Raw genomic sequence first — 22,303 nt, 5'->3', positions numbered from 1 at the left:
AATTAAATTCAATTTCTGTAATAAATATTTGAATTAAAGTTTTGTAACAAATCATTTTTAATGACAACATTATAACAGTTAGACTTATTCATTTTTAAGTAGTCTTTAGTAAAGAGAATTCCTTCCATCGAGTCCCTAACTAATCGATCTCGGCACTTGTTTTTATTTAAATTTACTTGGCTAGAAACTCTTCCCACATTTGCTGAAGAATGTGGCAAGACTAAAGGTAAGGTCACATTAGGCAAATATTTGCTCCAACGACCGGCAGTGGGCGCTTACTGAGAGCAAGTGAGCATAATTTTCAACGCATTATTTACGCTCTCTTGTTCTCAGTAAGCGCACACTGCCGGTCGCTGGAGCAAATATTTGCCTAATGTGACCTTACCTTTAAACATGTTTAATAAATTTGGACAAAATAGGAAATAATGATTCAGAATTTGCATATATTAATTCACACATTGTTTTCCAAAACTGTAGCAACTCTACGTTTTTATCTTTAAACAAATTTTTGAAATTTAAACGTGAAAGTTCGCGTGATTCTTGCTTTTCGTTTATGTTTATAAAGCATTCGTATTCCTTTATAATGTCGAAAAATGAATCTTGTGTGCCATTTATTATAAAACATTGATTTATTGAAGCTAGGCACTTAAATTTATTTTCAAAATTAAACCGCTTCAAAATCTGACCACAAAGTTCAATGTTAAAGTTTGTGCAGTTTTTAATTATTTCCACTAACCCACTTTTCGACAATTTCGTTTTTTTGAACAATTTCCTTGACGTATATACTGAAGTACACGTTATGGTAATCAAGAAAATTCAAACTGTTTTTATAAAATGTTAAAAAAATGTTATTATTATTAATCAAACTACTCTTGACGATATAGTTGTCCTTGTTATTGTACCAAATTAGTTCTAGCAACCACAATTTTCATACAAAATGGAAATTTTATGTGAACAAGTTGCCTTAGAACAAGTTGGGTTAAAATCGGCAAATCGGCATTTCTATTTTTTTGGACTAAAAATCGGCAAAATGCCGATAAATCGGCAAATCTGGCATCACTGCTCTCAACACCCTCTCTCACCGACTAACTGACAATTGCCGCACGGAAAATTGCCTAATGTAAGTATGCACAAATTTTAAACTTCGAGATTTGCTACCTTAGTCTTATGCCAGACTATGAAAATTTTCATTAGAAAATTCCTTGTTATTCTCTTTTAAATTTTCATGGACGTCCACACACATATATGAAATCATATGAAAATTGTGATATTTTCATTGCTTTGCATTGGTTTGAGAGTTACGAATTTAAACACAAAGAATAATTTTAGATTACAGAACCTTGTGTACAGAGTTTTACCCCCTTCACACCTCTTACCTATAAACTCATTTTCATGTTAATGACAATTTTCATAGTCTGGCATAAGACATAAAATACTTCTTTTCATCCTAAACGTGTAATAAAAATGACCTACGACAGTTCTGAATGCTTTATATTTACATTTTGATTCAAATTTGTTCGATTTTAGAGGATTTTCAAAATGTATTTATGTTTTTCCTGAGAAAATTTTTAGAACGGCCCTATGATTCAATATTTTCTTTGACATTTAATTGTCAATAACAACAATGTTGTTTCTGTAAATTTGTTAGTTGCTGTAATTCATGCATCTACCTTATATAAATATGCCTTGGTTATATCACTTCGGCTTGCTGTAGCATTAATTTCTGGAAATCTATTGTACGACATAACTCTTTGACAATATCTCTTCTTAAATGACATTTTGTAACCAATACAAAACACTGCTTCCTAATGAAGTCCTTTCCTATTCAATAGTTTCTCCATTTTGTTTGGATTGGTATCCTCTTTATACATTGCTTTTTCATATCTTTTTACATTGAAAATACATTTGATTGGCGATAAGAATTCATATTTCAATGAGCTATGACAGTCTTAAAGGTCATTTTCTTTCACTTCACTTCACTCATTCCCAGAGTTTTTATCACTCTTTAGATTATGCGTGCTTTTTTTGCAAAGTTTATCGCAGCTAAAGCAATCTCTTTGACAAGAAACCAAATCTATAAGTCGTCTCTCTATTTCAACGTCACACATTTTATACAATTTCCCTTTTTTGCTTTGCTCTCTAAAGTAATTTATTTATTTACCATATGTGGGTTTGTGATTGCGGATGTTGTTGTTGTCGTGTGTGTGTGAGAATGCATGCGTGTTTATTTATCTGCTTATTTCCTTTTGGTTTCCTTCTGTGTCAGAATGAGATTATGTTTGCCCAGATTCTTTGATTGGCCTTAGAATGAAATGCATTCGTCACCCTAAGCAAGAATGGATGAAAGAAAACAAACTGAAACTTGAATCTTTCCGCAATACTTTGGCATATGAATAATTTCCAGGAAGTTTGGTTAGCTTGCTTGTCCAAATCTACTGCAGTAGACATGTAAAGAAACCACCATCCGTCTATCTGTCTATTTGTCTGTCAAGCTTGAGAAATATATGAATCTTTTTTTTATTTCATCTCTTTGGTTTTTTGAATCTTCAGCTGAAGATAAGAGGTTACCGGCACATCAACAAAAAACCTTTTGCATATTCTAACAAGGATACAAAGCAAGGATAAAAGGAAAAAGTCTCAATTGAAAACCAAAAGAAGAATATAAAGAGAAAACAAACTGATGATAAGTATTACCTTGGCTTTCTTTTGCCCATCCAAAGAAAAGAAGATATATCTCAAGAATACTAAAAACCCGCGTACAAAAGGAATCTCCAACATATTCTCAAATATACGTCATATGCATTAGGGGCGCTCCATTATTATATTAGTTTGAACTAATGCCAATAATGTAAAAAACCCAACACTTACACACACACTCACACACCAGTGAAAACTTTGATTCGTTTGCTACTCATGTCATGCTCTTTCCCAGGAAACTAACAACTAAGTAGAAAAATTGTTACAGTACAGGATTATGATGGACGGGGCTCAGGTGATAGAGGTGGCACGAGAAAATTCAATCAAACTTGACACCTAACATGACCTCAAATGTCACTCTAAAAATATTAAACTGAAAACGTGCTTCAGCAGGAAAGGATGTAAACGTGTAACTGCAGCATAATGCACTAACACTGGCAAAAGCCAAGCCAAACAGCCATATGGACAGAGTTGAATCAAAACAACCGACACGTACGGTGTTGTTACCAAAGTTTAGAACCAACATTAAGTGGAAAATTTGTTGGCTAGAAGCAGCATAATATTTTGCCACATTTTGTTAGCCACAATGTGTTGCGCTTGGTAGCAGGCTTTCGTCCTAGTGCAAGTGATGATAACACGGCCAGAGGAAAATGGTACCAGAAAATGAGACAGAGCGAGATAGGAAAAATACGATAGAAACATGAGGTCAGGTTCAAAGTAATCACATAATCATGCGATAATGCGAAACGGGTTTTCAAACAGCATGCATTTATGCAGCACACAAAGACATTCTAATTTTCACAAAAAAAAAAAAACAATTGAATGAAATCAACACGAAATCAATTTGTATTAGGTGGTACCATAGAATATACATTTTTAAATCGAAATTAACTGATAAAACTAATTTCGTTTATGAAGTGAAATTCTACGAATAATAGGACACAATAACTATCACTGATTACAATAATTTCCACTTACATACATACACACGTGCATACATACATATTTATGCATATTCCCTTTGGATGCTACGGAGTTGCATATGTTTGCATAGGTGTCTATATACATATGTATGAAGATTAGGGTGATGATATTTTTACAACCGCGTATTTCTGCATCATATTAGATGAGTTCAAATTAAATAACATAACATTTTACATATAAGGTGATTAGATAGGAAAAACTTCCAGCACAAACCATCTTAAATGATTTAATATTTAAATCATTTTTTTATCGAATTACTTTATATATAAGATTTATAATATATAATAATCTGACGCTTGTCTCATTAAAAAATATATTCAAATTTTATTTTCAACTTGCATTAGAGTTAATAATTATGGTGATAAATTTTATAAAATTACGTTACCCTGTTTCATATTCTGATGAGCTTTTTAACCTTTGATAATATGTTACATATAAGGTAATTCGATTAAAAATATTCACGAACAAAACTATTAAGAAAAACATAGCTTGTTGTGCGGGACCTTTTTTAGTTATTTTAATCATAAAAAAGCAAAAGTCCATTTGCAACAGGATAAAATTCCAAAAGTCGTCAGTCTCCGTAATGTTGATGAGCAACTAAGTTGTTAACCTAATGCTTGGAAAGGCAGTAGTTCTTTCTAATAGTTTTATATAGCCTTAATGAAATTAAATTCTTCTTTTTATCCTACTGCCAACAGTCTTGATCTTAACAAACTTAATGTCCTTCTTTTGACTTTAGTCGACTTCTTAGTTTGAGGTAAGAATCGAATCATCGAAAAGTCGACTTTTCAGTTGAAGGTAAAAATCGAAAGATCGAAATGTCGGCTTTTGTCTTCGATTTCGTAGTCTAGTCAAGACAAACTCTAGCCGCTCTGTTACAGTCTACCGAGGTCTACTTCAAATTCGACTTATAACCTAAACAAATGCCGGCTAATCTTTTTTTCCAAAGAAATGAAATGATGATTTGTTTTCCAAATAAATTATTTCTGCCTACTACATCATGTGCATTTAAATTTCCTTTAAACAAATTCAATTAAATTGCAATTCTTGAATATTTTTAGTTGCTGTTCAGCAAAATTGTGTGGGTGTGTATTTGTGGCATGAGAGTTAGTTCAACTGTGTTTTTTGCAATGCTAATTTTGTAACAAACAATTTAAGCTCAAAAGTCAACCATTTATTTTTCAAAGCAACATAAACACAGACGCAAATGCACTTTGACACACACAGACACAAAAAATAGCTGATTTAATTTTGCATAAAGACTGGGGCTGCTGCATTCGGTGACAAACAAGCGAACAAAAAAAAATACATAAAATGACAATAGAACGGGTAACAACAACGAGAAAGAAAAGTGGCGGCGGTAGTGCTGGGTGCTACTGACGATGGTGGCCCCCATAAAGAAGATGAAGAAAACACACAACAAATCCCCACTTCCGTTTTACGCAATTGACATGTAAGGATTTCCGTACCATTGCAATATGCAACAGCTACAGAACAGCGAACAATTCCTTGTCAGCAACAGCAGCAACGACAACCAACAGCATTGACATCAAATGGATTTTGTTATCTCAGTTGTTGCTATTTTGTTATGAGAAAAACACAGCAACAATATGCAACCAGAAATGAATTACAAATGCAGCAGAGAAACGTGAACGACAAGACGGAATTACAAAAGAAATATAAACAACGATGACGGCAGTTGCAGCCCTAGCATCAAGGGGAAGCAGCGGAACACAGCATCAGCAAAAGGATAACTCATGAACAAACACATCTAATGATAATACAATGTAAGCTCCATCAAATTGTGCATATTGTTAGCCCAGCAAGCGTACATATGAAACTCCCTTTCGGGTAACAATTAAAAGATGTGTACATAGCATATAAATCGCTTCCAGTTTCCTGGAATCAAAGTCCTTATTATAAATTAGTATATTGTGGTTAGCTCAATGCTGTTAATATGGCGAAGTTAGCCGATGAGTCGAATGTGGATTTACATGAGCTTCACTAAATACGAACTTTGACAGGATGGAATGTTTAGAGAGAGGACATTCCGATTTTACAAATCTCATAAGCAACGTTCCATAATATATAGTTCAATATATGTAGGGAGTTAAATTATTAATGGACAAGAAACTCTGTGAAAAAGCCTAACGGCACTGAAATACAGAAATGTCAGTCAGTATTAGTCAAAACGAATACACTCCCTTTATTTTTTTAGTTTTTATTTGCTTAAAAGACTAGACAGCTTCGCTGTAACAAAACATTTACCTGTTTATACTTAATTTTGAACATCATCATAGCCTGCCTCTGAAACTTAAGCCAAATCCCTCATTTTTGTTTGTTTACTTACATTTTGTCTTGCAAACATTATCTTATTACGACTTCAGCTAGGCAATGGGAAAAAATCTTAATGTGTAAAAGGAGACATACGAGTACTTAATTCAGTGTAAAGAGTGCTACATTTTAAATTAGTTTTCTTTGAAAACGTAGACAAAGACAACCTTATTTCACAAAGAATTGAAGAAAAGCAACCCAAAGTTGTGGAGGAAAGAAAGGCACCCCAAAAGAATATTGGTAAATGTATAAGTTCCTTTCCTCCTATGCATGTAAGAGTAATTGTGTATTTATTATCATAATTGTTTCGAAATGGATAGCGTTTAATGGTTAGTTGGAATGTCATCAGTGTTTGAAAGCATAATTACAGCATGTATATAGTAGTAGCAATTTTTGGATACTCGATCATACATAATATCTTTATATAACCTATGTTCCTCAATCCCCATAAAAATTCCTATAAATGTCCCATCCCGATTGTATCATCAGTTCATTATAACAAGTAAAACCAGTGACGTAAGGATGAAGTCAGTCGGGATCGACTATATTATACTCTACACTACCAAGATTTTAAACTAATTAAGAGTCTGTTTCACAATGTCGAACGAAAATGAAAACGAAAGAAAAACTACTTAACTCGTATATGATTTTCAAATTTTGTAGTTGTTTCGAAAACAAAGTCAATATTACCATGAAAAGCAAAGTTTAGGTGTTTTTCGTTCGCATTCGTTTTCTTTCGACATAGTGAAATTGCGTCAATATTTTAAATTTTCATTAAAATATCTGCCCAATTTTGTGTTTGGCGTACAAATACATAAATCGGTCGAAAAAATACATGGGTGAAATATTTAATTCTGAACCGTTTCAAACTAACTTGACAAACTTAATTGTAATCCAAATTCCGTCAAATTTTTAAAAATTTCTTCAAAATTGGACAGACATGGGCGTCAAATTAGTGCGTCAAATAGATGAAATCGGGAAAACATTTATACTTCCGCTCGTCTGAGTAGGTTTGAATATTTTTCTTTATATACATATATATATATATATGTTAAGGGACCTTCTGCTGTGTTTGGATTACAGGTCCATTACTATATAGCAGCATTCGGGAGCCCTTTACTCGCGAGCATGCAAAGAGAGCTTCTCTCTCCACTCACTAATTGAAAAACCATGTACTGGCAACAGTGTTTACTCAAATTGTTGTTGTGTGCCGATTGCTGCTATAGTTTTTGAGAGTCCTATATTATGCCAACATTCACAAGAAAAATCATAACGGTGTTACCATATTTTTGGAAAATATCCCTGTTATAATAAAAACGTACCAAAAAAGTGCTAAATATTTTGGCTCATCTGAATTGGCTTGAATTAAATAAAATTTAAAAAGGTAGTACCTATGCAAATGTTGCCCAGTTTTTTGCTTTAATTTAGTAAAATGGAACTTTCCAGTAAATCTTAAAAAATGTTTGACCCACTTTATTAGGTGCGTGGGATCAAATCTCAAGAACTTTCATATAAGAACTTTCATATAAAATCACGAAATATTCCAACAAAAAGCATTTATAACCCTGCTTTAAATTACTTTTCGATTTCGTAAGACCCCTTATAAACTTCGAAAATTGATTAATTAATAATATCGATAAACTACAAAGTTCATTGGTATTTTGGCACAAGTTTCATTATTTAATTATCCTGACAATATAAATTTAATCATTATCAGGCTCAGAACTTCACCACTGTTGGCCACTGTTGAAAATTTTAGTTCAAATCTAAAACAAAGTGGTATGATATATCCGACTTTTATACCGAGATGACACCTTTGTAGTCCATTCTTTTATGTTTGTTCGTGTTTGTTTTGTAACTTGAGAACATAAAAAACGTTTTGACTTGACTACATCGGTACTACTGAAGTATTAAAGTTGGAGTTATCATACTCCTTTGTGTTAAATTTGAATTAGCATTTTATACATTATTTGTCGTCGAAGATGCATTATTCCAGACCAATTTCTGAGAATGCTTATGCTTTAATTTATACTGCCAGGATAGTTATATAATGAGACTTGTGCCAAAAAAACCAATAATTTTCAATTACCTTTGTAGTTAATCGATCCTAATATTATGGCTAACACTTGGTATTTGCTCTCAAACAATTTTCGAAGCTTAGAAGGGGTCTTACGAAGTCAAAAAGTCATTGAAAGCTGGGTTATAAAAAACCTTTTTGTTGGAATATTTCTTAAAAGTTCTTGGTACTTTTCCAGTTTGAGATTTGAACCCACGCACCCAATAAAGTGGGTCAAAAACTGGGCAAAATTTGCATAGGTAGTACCTTTTTTCAATTTTATTTGATTCAAACCTATTCAGATGAGCCAAAAATTCAACACTTTTTTGTTACATTTTTATTATAACAGGGATATTTTCCGAAAATATGGCAACACCGTTATGATATGTCTTGTGAATGTTGGCGTAGTATAAGACTCTAAAAATCTATATAGTATGGACCTGTAATCCAAACACAGTTGAAGAACCGTTAACATATAACAAGAAAAATGTTCAAACCTATTCAGACGAGCGGGAGTGTATATGAGAGCTCCATCAAAATCTTAACCGTTTTCAAGATAAGTAGGCAAACTTATTTCTAGACAACATTCCTTCACATTTTCCAAATCTTATGAAAATTTATAGACATAGCATGTTTGACGCATCCAACATGGCGCATCCAAATCTCAAACGATTTCAACATAATTTTGCAAACTTTTTTTCAGACCTAATTCCACCACATATTCCAAATTTCATAAAAATTGGATAGATGTAGCGTAGCATAAAATCGAAAATATATATGGACTAACAAAAGACCATCTTCAATTTTCATCCGGATAGAATAGTAAATTCGACCTCAACTTTAATTACAAAAATTCATGGACGACTGACGGACATGCATAAATCGACTCAAAATGTGTTGCTATATAGATCATCCAAAGTAACCATGGGTCTATCTCGATTCATGTAACCACGACGACAGTTTGGTGTACGGTATACAAATCAGTCAGTGCCGAAAGCGATTCAATGGAGTGAGAAGTAAACACGTTTTAACAGGACAAGGAAAATTTGTATTATTTATTATATTTTTATTGTTAACCAGTAAAAATTTAGGAAAATTGGCCGAATAAGCAATCCTAAAGTATGAGAAACCAATTACCTTCCGCATTACCAGTAATAGAAAATTAATGGTTGCAATCCCGTCTACTATTAATTTACCTTGATATAGACAGACCCATTATTTGGTATTGCGGTTTTTGCTGAGTATTATTATTTTTTATATTTTCTATCATATTTAAAATTCGAAAAAATAGCTTATGGCCCAAAATGCTAATGCTATTCGTCCAATTTTTTATATTAAATATAAGATAAATTTTATAAATAAATAAATAAATAAATAAATAAATAAATAAAATAAAATTATATTTTTTCTTATGGAGGAGTTTTGAACCGAAGAGTTTTCAACCTGTAATCCTCGGATTTAAAGAAACCGCCGCAATACAACTCTCTCTCATTATCTATCTCACCCCACTGAAACTTTGTAAATTGAAAGTGATCCATGACCGTAACTATTGCAACGTCTTAAACCATCTACTTCTAAAATCCTCAATCCTTCGGCATTACAGAATCACTAATAACGGTCCTGAAGTTAGAAAGCCAACTTATGTTGGCTCATATATTTTCGGATCGTTTTCTATACGTTACGTTTTCATTTCCCAAGAATTTGGTGTCATTGATTCCAATTAGAAGAAAACTTTTCTTTCGACAGAAGTCTGAGAAATATTTAAGATGATCCGGCAGAGAATTAAAAATTTTAGCAACTACAGAATGTGATCTCATCCAATAGGACCTCATCTCAACTATTCTTAAACTCAATCTAAGCGTATCGACAAGAAAAACTATACGTGTTACCGATTTTTTTTAAACCGATTTCTTATATACAATTAATTAATTCCAGAAAGCACCGACACAAGAAATGAAAGGGAAAGTACCTGTAAAAACACGTAAGATTTTAGGTAGGGAATTTAATTTTCCTTTTTTTACTTCTGACAAAGAATATTTTTTTCTTACATATTTTCATCAAAACTTCTTTGTCATATTTTTTGAAATTTTTAAAAATAATCTAAATGTGTATTTTTTATATTTTTTCCGCTTATATTACTTGTTCGAAAAAATAAAATTCCAAAAAAACAGAATTTTCAACAACAATATAAGCCCAACAAAAAAATGAAAAACTCTTTTCGAAAACAAACAGAGAATCGAAAAGCTTAAACGGAACCAGAAGTAATGGGAAAAGGAAAACAAAACGGGAAGAACACAAAAAAGCAGCTACATGCATTACAAACCAAAAGTAGACTATTATTTTGCTTCAATTCTCACCGTTCAGCTTCTTTGTTGTTAGTTTCGGACTGACAGCAAAGACCAGATGAAAGCAACACTTAAAATTCCTGTTTAATGCTATCTCAAGCCAAACAAAAATTTCGTTTTTGGTAATTTCAATGTTGTTTTCTCCCTTGATTTGGTTTTTTCTGCTTGTTGTTGTTGCATGTATTGGAATTCAATGCTTGCATTCATCGCTTCTTACAGTTATGTTTTAAAGGCATAAAGTTAGCAATTCAAACAAGGATGTAGATTTTCTTCCTTTTAATTTATCTTTTGGTTGGTCATGACCAACTGTAAAATTGTTTTTTATTTCTTTTGTTTACAAAGTTGTTTCCTTTTGGTTAGTTGTTTTAAAGTTGGCCATTGTTGAAAGTGTGTTGCGGATGAGTCAGTCAATTGTATGGTTGGCCTTGTCCAGCAGCCCAATGATATCATAGGTATGTCCATTTTTCCACCCCTCTAGTTCTTGTGCTTTGCTCCGTTTGCTTTGCGTTGAAACACCTTAACAAGTTTGACAGTTCTTTTTGTGCTACTGCTGTTGCTGATGCTCCTATAGCTTCTTTAACATCTTGTACTTCATAGATTGTAAGCAAAGTTTACTTTAGAGCACAGCTCAGCTGGAAAGTTTTCATACAGTTGCTCACATAACTTTGACATTGAGCAATGAATTGCTGCAAGGAGTTTATCGAAATTTGTTAAAATTGAATTAAGAAAATATATTTATTTTACTTCTACGGCATGACCATGTGGTACATTGGCATGGCATGTATAAAGTGTTTACCAGAAGTGATCAGCAAAAAAAAATCTAAAGTGAAAATGAATTTTATTCCAACGGCATTTTTCCAAGTAAAAGTAAATTTTATTAAGAAACTTTAAGTTTTTTCTCCTCAGACAGGAGTTGCATTTAGAGAAATAATTAAGGAGTAAATATGAGTGTTTTAACAATCATTTTTATTCGCTCTGAATAACGCTTACATCGGATATTTGTTTGAACCCTGAAGAAATGGTTTCATATCAAAAATAGGAAAGGAAATCGCATGTTTTTTTGGAAGAACTTCAGGTGTAAATGAAATCATAAAGGATATTATTTAAGGTAGAACTAAAAGTACACTTTTTAACGTTACACTAATTCAACTATATTAACATAAATCGTTCATAATTCCAGTTAATAAAATTATTAATAAAAAATCTGGGTGAAAATTAAATGCAATTTCCTTTCACTGAGAAAAAAAGAACCTACGGACAGTCGAACAGATTTTTTCCAGAATTTTCTTCAGAGGAATCCGGCTCTTCAATCATTCTGTTCAACTTGATAAAGAAATTAAGCTAATTAATTTGAAATTGATCAACGATTTGCAAAAATTTAGAAAAAAATAATCACTTTCTCATAAAATTTGAAAAAATAAAGGCCGACAACAATAGCTCTGTTCCTTTACTTTTTTAATGGTAAGAGTGGTAAAAGAGAAAAGTGTCAAAATTGTTCAAAATTGCTCTCTCATGAACATTTTTACCAGAAAAGTAAAGGTACGGAAAAATGGTAGATCCGGCAGCAATGTCAGAAAAAAAACATAAAAAAATCAATTTTCGTCTTTTATTTCACAGTTTTTAATTTAGTGTTGTCAGTGTTCGGCTTTTTCTTCGGTTTTTCGTCCATTTTGTGAAATAATCGTCAAACAAAAGTCGAAAAATCAGTTCTGCCATTTTCTACCTGCAGAAATTTTGCTGGTAGCCTGTGGTAGAAGAGAAAGCCATTTTCGCTCTCTCTCCCTTCTCACTCTCTTAAAAATTGCTTCCAGTTTTTCCACTTTTCGGGGTTAAGGAACGCTTTGCAGGTTAAAAATGGTAACAAATGGTAACCTCAGGTAAGTAAAGGAACACAGCTATTATTGTTATTCAAAAAAAAACTTTATTTCAAATTTAACATTCAACGAACTCTATATATTTATGTTTGTTTATTCCCACTGCCATGTTCTTGTTTCTGGAACTTTTAACTTCCCAATCACAGTTTTATCAGTTTTAACTAAAAGAAGCTAGCCAAAAAATCACAGCAGCTTTTCTAATACAATATTCAAAGTTTCAATTCTCCAAAGATGCAATTTGTGTTTCGAAAATCTTTGGCAACCGCATTTGCCTGTACACGTTATGCCGCTGGCATTGCATACTCTAGACAGACAATCCTTTTTTCTTTTTCTTTTTTTGATGATGCTGTTGTACTCGTGGCATCCTTCCTTCCCATCATGTATGCAAATTACTGTTAGTCGACTCGTTATTGTTGTGGTTTTTTGGTGAATATTTACTAAAGAACTGCCACTGTGGCCATGGAATTGATGCTTCTGTTGCAGCAGCAAAATCTTACAACGATTGTAGGTGGGGGTTTGTTGTTGGTGTTGATTGCTTGATTGTCGGTTAGCTGGCTGGCTGACTGGCTAGCTGGTTGGTTGTTATAGTTACATACATACATATATTGCATGTTATTTTTTGTTCAGTACTTAAACAACTGTTAAAAATCCACTTTCTCAGCAAGTCCTAGAATGGAGGACCCTTTGACCAACCTTGTATGTGTTTATGAAGAGATTTCAGAACTTCCTTATTTGTATCATAATACCTTTGTGTTTGTTTCACTTTTACCATGTATGTTTAAAATTGATTTCTTAGTGGAATTTACAACACCAGCAGCTATACAATGTTGCAGCATTCACTCAATGCAATGCAAACTAACAGCATTGTAATGGGATATTGAATGGGGAATTGCTTTGTTACGAGGATGAGAGGGTGTCGTGGGATTGAAGAGTGATGAACTTCATGTAAAAATCACGGTAATCATGAAAAGGACGTACTAACGACCCATAGAAAATTTAGGTGCATTGTTAGTCGTATTTTTTCCCCAATTCGCCGATTATGATGACGACAAACACGAAATAGCATCAGGAGAAATGTAGGTGTATGTGTGTGTGTGAGTGCGAAAACAGCAGCCGTGCAATATGAAGCAACAGTTTTCGTGAAACCATAAACCAAGAACGTTTAAGGATCTAAAAGGAGTTTTTGTTGTAGCATTGAAGCATTTTTTTGTTAAACACCGATTTAGCTTCATTTTGTTGCAAAATTCACGGGGATGAATGTTATTGTATTTATTTCTTTTTTAGGTTGTTTTGAGTTGTTGTTATTATCTTAAAGTGCATGTTAAGAACACCAGCATTCTTACTGTTGTTGTCAATAAAGACTTGAGTAGAAATTACAACGCAAAAAATCCTTACAAACAACAGAATGACTAAAAGACTCATTAACACAATCATCGTCATCATCAACATCATTAGAAAGCTATTTAAAAAAAATCTCTATGTGCAGTGGTTCAACATCATGGGGAGTGGGAGGCAGACTAGAAGTTGTACAAAAAAGGTATTTCCTCCTGACGAGTAAGTGTTAGTTAGAGTTTTTGTAAACCTTAGCATTGAGTTCGACAACATTTCTAACATACAAAAATGCTTTTTAGATATTTCTAAAGTCAGCCAGGAGTACTCGCCCACAGACATTTGCTAGGATCGCAGTGTTTCCCCGTTGATAGAAATGCTTGTGAAGAAAAAAAGTATATGAATTTTAATTCAACCATGAATGAATGAATGCAACACCTTTAGCTTTAAGTATTAAACAACGCTGGCCAACAAAAGCGTAAATAGTAAAATTGTAGCATCCCATAAGTGGCATCTTAGGGGTGGTCTGAAGAGCTAGGTAAAGTGATAAACTGGAACAAATTAAATTATAAATTATATATATAAATTTTACTATCAAGAATTCTAGAATGGATATATGATATCAAGGATTGGATACACCATCAGTGTGAACAGGACTAACCGGGTAGTGCTAAATTTCGATGTAAGATAGTTTGTAGTTTGAATTTCTTAGTAGTTCGTAAAGTCACAAAATTAGGTTGTTGGTGTTTGGCAAACTTCAGGTCAATTAGCTCATCGAATTCTTAAGATATCAACATGAAATTTTGACACAATACGAAGTCGAATACGGAGTAATATAAATTGCATTTTGTTATTTATGACACTCTTTGTGTAAACGATATATATTTAGATAACTTCAATTAGCATACCTCACTGTTTTAATGCGGATACGAATTTTTGACTTATTCATCTCCGGTAGTAGCAGTAAATGATGAAATAGTGAAAATGAAACAAAAATCTGAAAATGTACAAATACCTTTCATAAGAATATTGGCATGAGAGGCTAAAATCTGGAAAATGAAAAAATACGTTTCTTTTTTTGCAGCAAAAAATTAACAGATTTGCATTGAAGGGAGCTGGATGCACTCAAAAACTGTTTTATAAAGAAATATATTTGAAAGAAGTAACTTTCTTTACATGTATCAAAAAAACATCCCAAACCTCGGTTTTTGGGTTTGCAGAACCAAGTCAAGCTTTGTTTGTTGTTTACCAAATATGCCTCAATTTGCATCTTCTACTATGTGCCCTCTCCTTAGTTCCATCAAATATTGTACATAACAGCCACCACAAAAGATAAAAAGGCCCATACAATAGATGAGACACAAAGAAGGGAGAGAAATAAAGAAATGAATGAAAAATATTTAAAAGGTCTTCTTGTTTTTTTTTTTCCTTTTTCATAGTATTTCGTGGTATAAAGTAATATACGTAAGCTACTATAAGTTGACGTTATGCAGCTTATCCTTCTTATGAATGAGACAGTCGACATGAGCAAAGACGGCATCCTTAGTGCTCAAATTCAATATAGTTCAGGATAAAAACACAGCGACAGGAAACATGAATATCTTTCACACCATCATCATCGTCGTCATCATCCTACAGGTGTGAGTGCATTGGCTTTATGTTCATATTTTATTAAAGCTTTTTGACAAAGGACAAAATACAAAAGGCAATGGTAGTGGCATCAGAATGAAACGATTCTTTTCGTAATATTTTGAGCCAAGTAGTATAGCACATCGATTTTATTATGAACGGTGGCAGGCCGAATAATATAAAACCACACAGTACTTCCTCATATAACCTATGTAAATCTTGGCCAAGCAGTCGCTGCGGACAAATATATAAAGTATGGATGACAGGACGTCAGTCAATGTTGTCCACAAAAAAGTGTTGAAAATTTAATATCACCTTTGCTATTCAAATTATTTTTTATTTCTCCAATACCAAAGAAGTTTAAAATGAAAGTGAAAAAGGTCTAAAGAAAATCTTTATACTTTCTCATTTGAATATTTTATTGCATTTTGTGGAAAGTTATTTTGAGGGAAATGTTTCAAATAAATGTAATAAAAAATTCATCACTGACTTGCTTATTGGAAAATGTCCATGTGATCAGTGTTCCTTGTGAGAATCATTGGCAATGGTTATTGACCCATCCAATATATATTTTTTCATTTTTATGTTTTGTCCTTCAGGTAATTTCGTTTCCGAATTATTCCCGGAAAACTCAATAAAACGTTAGATTTTTTGATTTTCTATTTGTTCACCAGCATATAAACATTACCTATATGCATATCCTAGAGAAATACGGTTTTTTTAGGGCTCCGATTTACTCGCTAGTGTGAGTATTCGAAGAGTACGAGTTTGTTGAAAAATAAGAGTGGGAGTAAAACTGTTCGAAAAAAGTTTACACTAACAGTGACATCGAGTGGACAATTTCTGTAGTTTTCTTGGAAAATGACCTAAGTCTAAAAATCAAAATTTTTAGGAGCGCGAAAACAATAGTTTTTTGTAATATTTGCTACTTGTCGATGATTATGTTCGTTAGTTTTATGAAATTTACAAAATTACCTAAATCGTGTTATGTCTTTTTATGAATATGCTTGGGATTTATTGCTGCTTATGTCCACATAATAAGTTTATTATGAACATTATTTTATAAAATGGCCCACTTTCGTAGTTTTTCTAAAAAATATATCAGTAACGGAATATTTTTTCAAAAACGGAAAATTGATAGGGAAAACTCTGGCATTAATAACCCAAAATTTACATAAGTGGACTTATGTTGTTTTGTTTGAAAACCACAGATTTGTTTGCCAATTTGTGTGTACTTGTGTGTGTGTAGTAGCAAACCATTTTTGATGTTGCTGGGGTCACATGTATATGTTTTTGTTTCGTTTACAGATGTGAATTGATCTACAATCTACATCTACAAAACTGGTTTGAATTAGGGTGTCCAAAACCGAAACCGGTTAACCGGTTTTGAGTTACAAAACCGAAACCGGTTTTCGCCAAAAACGTAATTTTCGGTTAACCGAAAAAACCGGTTATTTGTGTCGGTTAACCGGTTTTAAAAAAGAAGTAATATTTTTAAAATTTCATTACAATTGTGTTCTTGAAAATAAACTAAACTTAAATAACAAAAGGTATGACTAAATATTAAATGTCAGATACCTTTAAACTTGAAAATATTTTGTGTAAAATGGCACAACTTCAATATAGTTCAATTGAATGAAAAAACTGCGTATACGTAATATCACACGGTTGTTTGAATGACGTTATTCATACGTTTTTGAATTATTACATTAAACTAAGAACTTTTCGAATTTAATGTTGTAAAGGGTACCGATAACAAAGAACATTTTGAATCCGGCAAGATAATTTGAGGTTCTCAACGCAAGAAGGAGAATCCCGACTTAATAAAATGTAAATTTAGTTCCTTTGGTACACAATCGTATATTTTGCTCTGTTCCAGAACCTGCAAGAAGCTACTATTTTTTACTACGATAGCATTTTTTCCTTTATGTTATCGAAAAAAATAGTAAAAATTAGTAGATTCTTGCAGTACTGGAACAGGCCATTTGTAAGGGCTTTTACTATTCTTAGAGCACAATTTCTGACTTATGTTTGCTGTCTCCACTTTAAGGCTGAATGTTAAATAACAAGGATATTATCAGATAATTATATAATAACGAATTAGTTATACTTAATTTACCCCTTGCCGCACATTTTTTATCAAATACTTATCAATTATGAGCAATTTTGTACGTATTTTACAAAACCGGTTTAAACCGGTTAACCGGTTTTGAATATTTTTGAAAACCGAAAACCGGTTTTTGAAAAAACTGAAAATTTCGGTTAACCGAAAACCGTTTTGTTTGGAAAAACCGGTTTTTTGGACACCCTAGTTTGAATCCAGTTTCAGGCATATTGACAATAAAATAAAAATAAGGTCCTTACATAATGAACTAGTATTTTCTAAGATCCTTAAGGGGTTGTAGACGCTTGCTTATTTTAAAGAAGGGAAAATTTGTTCGTTCGCTCATTTTAAAGTACAGGTAGAATTGAAAATGTTTCGAGTCAATCAGACAAAAATTTGCTGAGATATGAGGGCTACCCAACAAGAAAATCCTTACTAAATATTGGGTTTTTATAGTACTTTTTGGTAGTCGTAACTACTTATAAAACTCCCTACTAGCCCATTATTTTAATATAAGTAGTTATTTGTGTTTACATTACTTTGTAATGGGTTACATAATGACTAACGGATCCGAATTTTTGCTGGGTCGAAAGGAAAAATTCATTGTGATTTTATACGCGCTTTTCTCGAAATGACATTTTCGAAGGCGGTACCCACTGTAGCTCGAAAACGGATGATCCGATCAACATTTGTGTTTGTGGAATTATTATACACATAAAAAGTGAGAGACATAAAAAAAAATTACGACGGAATTATGGCGAAAAACTATAAATTTTTTCGTTAAAATCGAAATTTGAATTTTGACATTTTTAATTCTTTCGCGCTAAAGGACAAAATTATTAGGTTGTTAATGATCCCACAAAAAAATATGCTGATCGGTTTATTCGTTTTCGCGCTACAGTGGGCACCGCAAACTGCTTAGGTAAAAACAGTGTCTCATAGCATGCATTTGTCAGACAAAAGTAGCTAATGGTGTGACCTTTCGGATGCAAAAAAAAAATTTTCTAAAAAAGTTTGGTAGACTTCTTGTAAGAAATTCAAGAAAAATAGATTCTTTGGTGCCCGGTAAGTGGCTATAATCCCATTGCAGTAAGTAAGTTTAGAATACGATGCTATAGCATTCATTTTCAAGGTGACGTAGGATGACGTGAATGCAATGGCATTCATATTCAAAGTCAGCTTATAGCCATTTACTTTTATACAATCGTATGTTTTTGTGATAAATGTACATAATACGATTAATTTCATCAATATCCATAATATAATAAATAAAAAATAATAATAATAATAATAATAATAATAATAATAATAATGCAAAAAAACTAATTTCGAAAAAAATTGAGTGTCATTTTTTGCACCTCTCTGAGTTTTTTTGCGTCTGCGAACGTGTTAATTATGAAATTCAAATTATCTGATAAATCATTTAAAAAACTTTAATTTTAAAATCTGGCCATAATAATGAAGAATATTTTTTTATAAAAACATTTGTTTAAGTTTTTAAATATAAAATAAAGAAATATTTTTAAAGCGAAATTTTTAATGAATTATTGAAAATGTCTTTCCTTTTTCACGAATGTTGAAAATTTTATTTACTTTTTAATTCATTTTTTGAATGTGTGATTGGATGTTATTTGGACAGAAATTAGTTATGTTTTGTCCCCAAAAGTCGACAAATACGAAATATGATATTACGACTTCCAGCAGTCAAAGAGTGACTAATCATTTATCGACTTTTTGTAGTTAAAAATAAATACTTATTTCGATATGTAATGAGTTTTTTGTACAGAAGAGCCTCGTTCTACAACATATTGTGTTATTTTTCAAGCGGTTACATTGTTATTCTAAAATAAATCATTCCGTAATTGTTTTTTCAATTAATACTAAACCTTTTCAATTAAATCACCCATAGCAATAAGTGACGCATATGTAATGCTTCGGTTTTTTGATTAAAACTTTTTGTCTATTTCACAAACTTCTGTCAACGCAACCCAAAACTAAAAAAACAATTCATGATATATACGTGACCAACGAATATTTTTCTCCTTCGTTTTTTTCGATTGGAACTAGGAAAAAGTTGCATTTGTGGCTGTGGGCGGGAAAAAAACATAAATGCCTTAATGCCAATCTATCGTGTGGACTTGCTGGGAAAGATACAATTGCGATGTTTTTTAATGAAATTAAAATAAATACGCTACCATCGTTGTTATACTCCCCCGAACCCCTTCTTCGTATAACAAAAAATCGAAATGAGATATAAATTCCAAGCATAATGGCACAAAAAAATAGAAAACTTTAAAACATATTATGTGTCAGTTTGAAAGCTGAAAGCCTTAATCCTTTCATGTTTTTCTCCGCAGTTTATTTAATGGATTTGTAGAGTGCCAAAATAACTCAGAAAATAATAACAGCGGCCAAAAACAGAAAAACAAATATAAATGATTATTGAGAGCTAGGTCGACCATGTGGTACAGTGCACTACAATATTAAAAAACTGGCAATAATTGTTGACACAGGATAATAAATTATTCATATTTTCATTAAAAAATGTTGGACACAATAAACATCTTTTTAAGAGGTGTTTTAATTCTTTTTATCCAACGTAGGTTAGTAAAAAAGACTCGAAATCTTAAACAAAAACCCTTAAATTCTATAAAAGTCGTGGATTTTTTCCAAATAGGTCAATCAATAATCGCCCCTAATGATAAATTACAAGAACCCTTTAGCGTGCAGACCCGTTATATGGGGACTACACCAAAACCTGGTTCTAGAAAGGGGGGCTTTGGTTTTCGCTCATCAAGAACCAGTACAGAAATTTTCAGCTCGATTCCATTTTTCAACTATTTTTTAACACAAATATGCAATAAAAGCATTGGTACTGGGTCAGAAGAAACTTTTTGCATGTTATACAAAATATATTAAAACGAGTCATAAAATGTCTGAATTGAAGCCTGACTTTTGAAAAACTCTATTTACGGTGCATAAAACAAAAACAAAATGTAAAGCGTTACTAGTCGCAGTAGAAATAACATATCCACCCAACATGTTGTAGGGTAAAAAGACAATATAACATAGTTGTTGCCTTTAGTTTTTTTTATTTTAATATTTAAAACAAAATTACTCACCACTGCTCGACATGCTGGACTGCGATAGATATCACTGGCGCCCGATAAACTTTGGAAATATTTTTTTGTACCATAAACCGTATCCATTTTGATTTACTCGGCAAAGTTTTTCTTGATGTTTTTACTGGCGTTGTTGTTGTTGCCCTTGTTTGTACGACAATACTTCAAAGGTTTTGAACGCAGGAAAAAACGTATTGTTTATTTTTATGAAGCGTTCTGTGAAATTTTAATATTTCACACTCACTCACATCTACTTGAACGTTGTTGGTTGGAGCATTCAAGCAAATGAGAGCGGCATATACACTTTCAGATGAAATTTATTTGAAGCACTTGCAACACTCACACACACCGACATACATATGCACATGGGCCAAATGGAGCACCATATACCGCAGAACTTGTGTGTTGTTTTTATTTTTGTTTCTTCTCCTGTTGGCTTTTTATATATTTCCAAATGTTTTTGCGAAGCGATCAATTTTCCTGTGATATTCCCATATTTAAAATTTGTGTGCGTGTATTTGTGTGAGTTCTATTCTATGTCCTGTTCAATTTTGCGAACGTTATTTTTTGTGTTTGCAGTTTTGAGTTTTTGTTTGAAAAATAACTATGACAATGACGATGACTGTATTGTTGGCCAAACTTTATTTTTCACTTTGAATTTGCAACTTTGTCCTTGTGCTGTGTGCCCAATGTGGCCAACAACATAACAGCGGCGAGTCCTTTATGTTTTGAAACACAAAAAAAATATAAAAACACCACTGTCCAATTAACTAATGAAGCTGCCACGTTGAGAGGTGAGAAGTTGTTTTTTGTTGTTGTTATGTTTTTATTTATTTTGTTTGCCACAAAAAATGTGATGAAATTGATGAAGAGCGATGAGTTGTCAGAAGTTGGGTGTTAGAACTCGTTTCGATAGTTTGGTTTCCTGTTCGTGTTAGAATGGTGTTGTTGTTGGTGTTTTTTGTAGTTACTGCAATGGTTGTTTTGTATTTTTTCTCTGTTTCCCACATTGATCACCAGTTAATAGATTGGTTTACAACACCATCACATCATACAGGCACTCTGAAAAGGAAAAAAGAAAAGAAAAAAAAAACGAAAAAAAATTAATTTAAAAAACTAGTGAAAACTATTTCATTTCAGAGATTTTGATTTGAGGTTGTGATAAGTGAAAATGTATTTAGAAAAAGAACATGCGGAAATTCTGTTTCAAATGGACATTGGACAGTGAACGTCGGCTTTGCAAAACAAAAACAAAGTTTAGGGTGGCATATTATAGCATATGCTTGTTTGGACGTTAAGGATTGAATTGTTGGAGGTGGTGTTGCGTTAAAATGATGTTGCATTAAATTTAAACAAAAATGTAAAATGTAAACATTGGCTATGTAATAGTATTTCCTTATAAAAGGCTTTTAGGCTGTTTACTTAGTTTAATGTATTTTATTGAGAGCACTTATCACAAACAACACTGGCAACACTGACTTTGTCGTAAAATGACAAGTAATTTTACTTCAATTACTTTTGTTTACTTTTTGTAAAAATCGGTTTTTATATCCGTTTTATACATAAATTGTTTTCAGCTTTTAGGTGGGGGGGCGTATATGAAGGAGCTCTCTTTCTCCGTTCTTACCCTTGAACTCAAAACATTTTCATGAAAATTTGCATAGTCTGGCACAAGACTAATTTTCTTTCTTCGCAAAAGTCAGTTGAATGTCAATGACAGGCAACACAAATAGCAACACTGCACAAATTTGACAAAAACTGCGTTACTGGTTTTTTGAACATGATGACTTGTCTACAAAAAACACACAGTATTCATTAACACAAAACAA

At 32.4% G+C, this 22,303-nt stretch overlaps 1 protein-coding gene across 1 annotated transcript in view; it reads right to left on the bottom strand.

The window, feature by feature from the left end:
• Nucleotides 1-22,303, bottom strand: part of LOC141393502 (uncharacterized) — a 115,658-nt gene that overhangs the window by 29,179 nt on the left and 64,176 nt on the right. Inside the window, exon 2 of the mRNA XM_073966521.1 lies at nucleotides 20,475-21,536. Coding sequence (XP_073822622.1) covers nucleotides 20,475-20,561 — 87 coding nt within the window. The 5' untranslated portion in view covers nucleotides 20,562-21,536. The remainder of the gene's footprint in view (nucleotides 1-20,474; nucleotides 21,537-22,303) is intronic.

This window comes from Musca autumnalis, unplaced genomic scaffold (genome assembly GCF_047663935.1).
Source record: "Musca autumnalis isolate F117 unplaced genomic scaffold, ASM4766393v1 scaffold_2, whole genome shotgun sequence".
Classification (NCBI taxonomy): Eukaryota; Metazoa; Arthropoda; class Insecta; order Diptera; family Muscidae; genus Musca; species Musca autumnalis.
The sequence above is the reverse complement of the archived record's forward strand: the minus strand, read 5'-3'. Positions and strand labels throughout refer to the sequence as shown.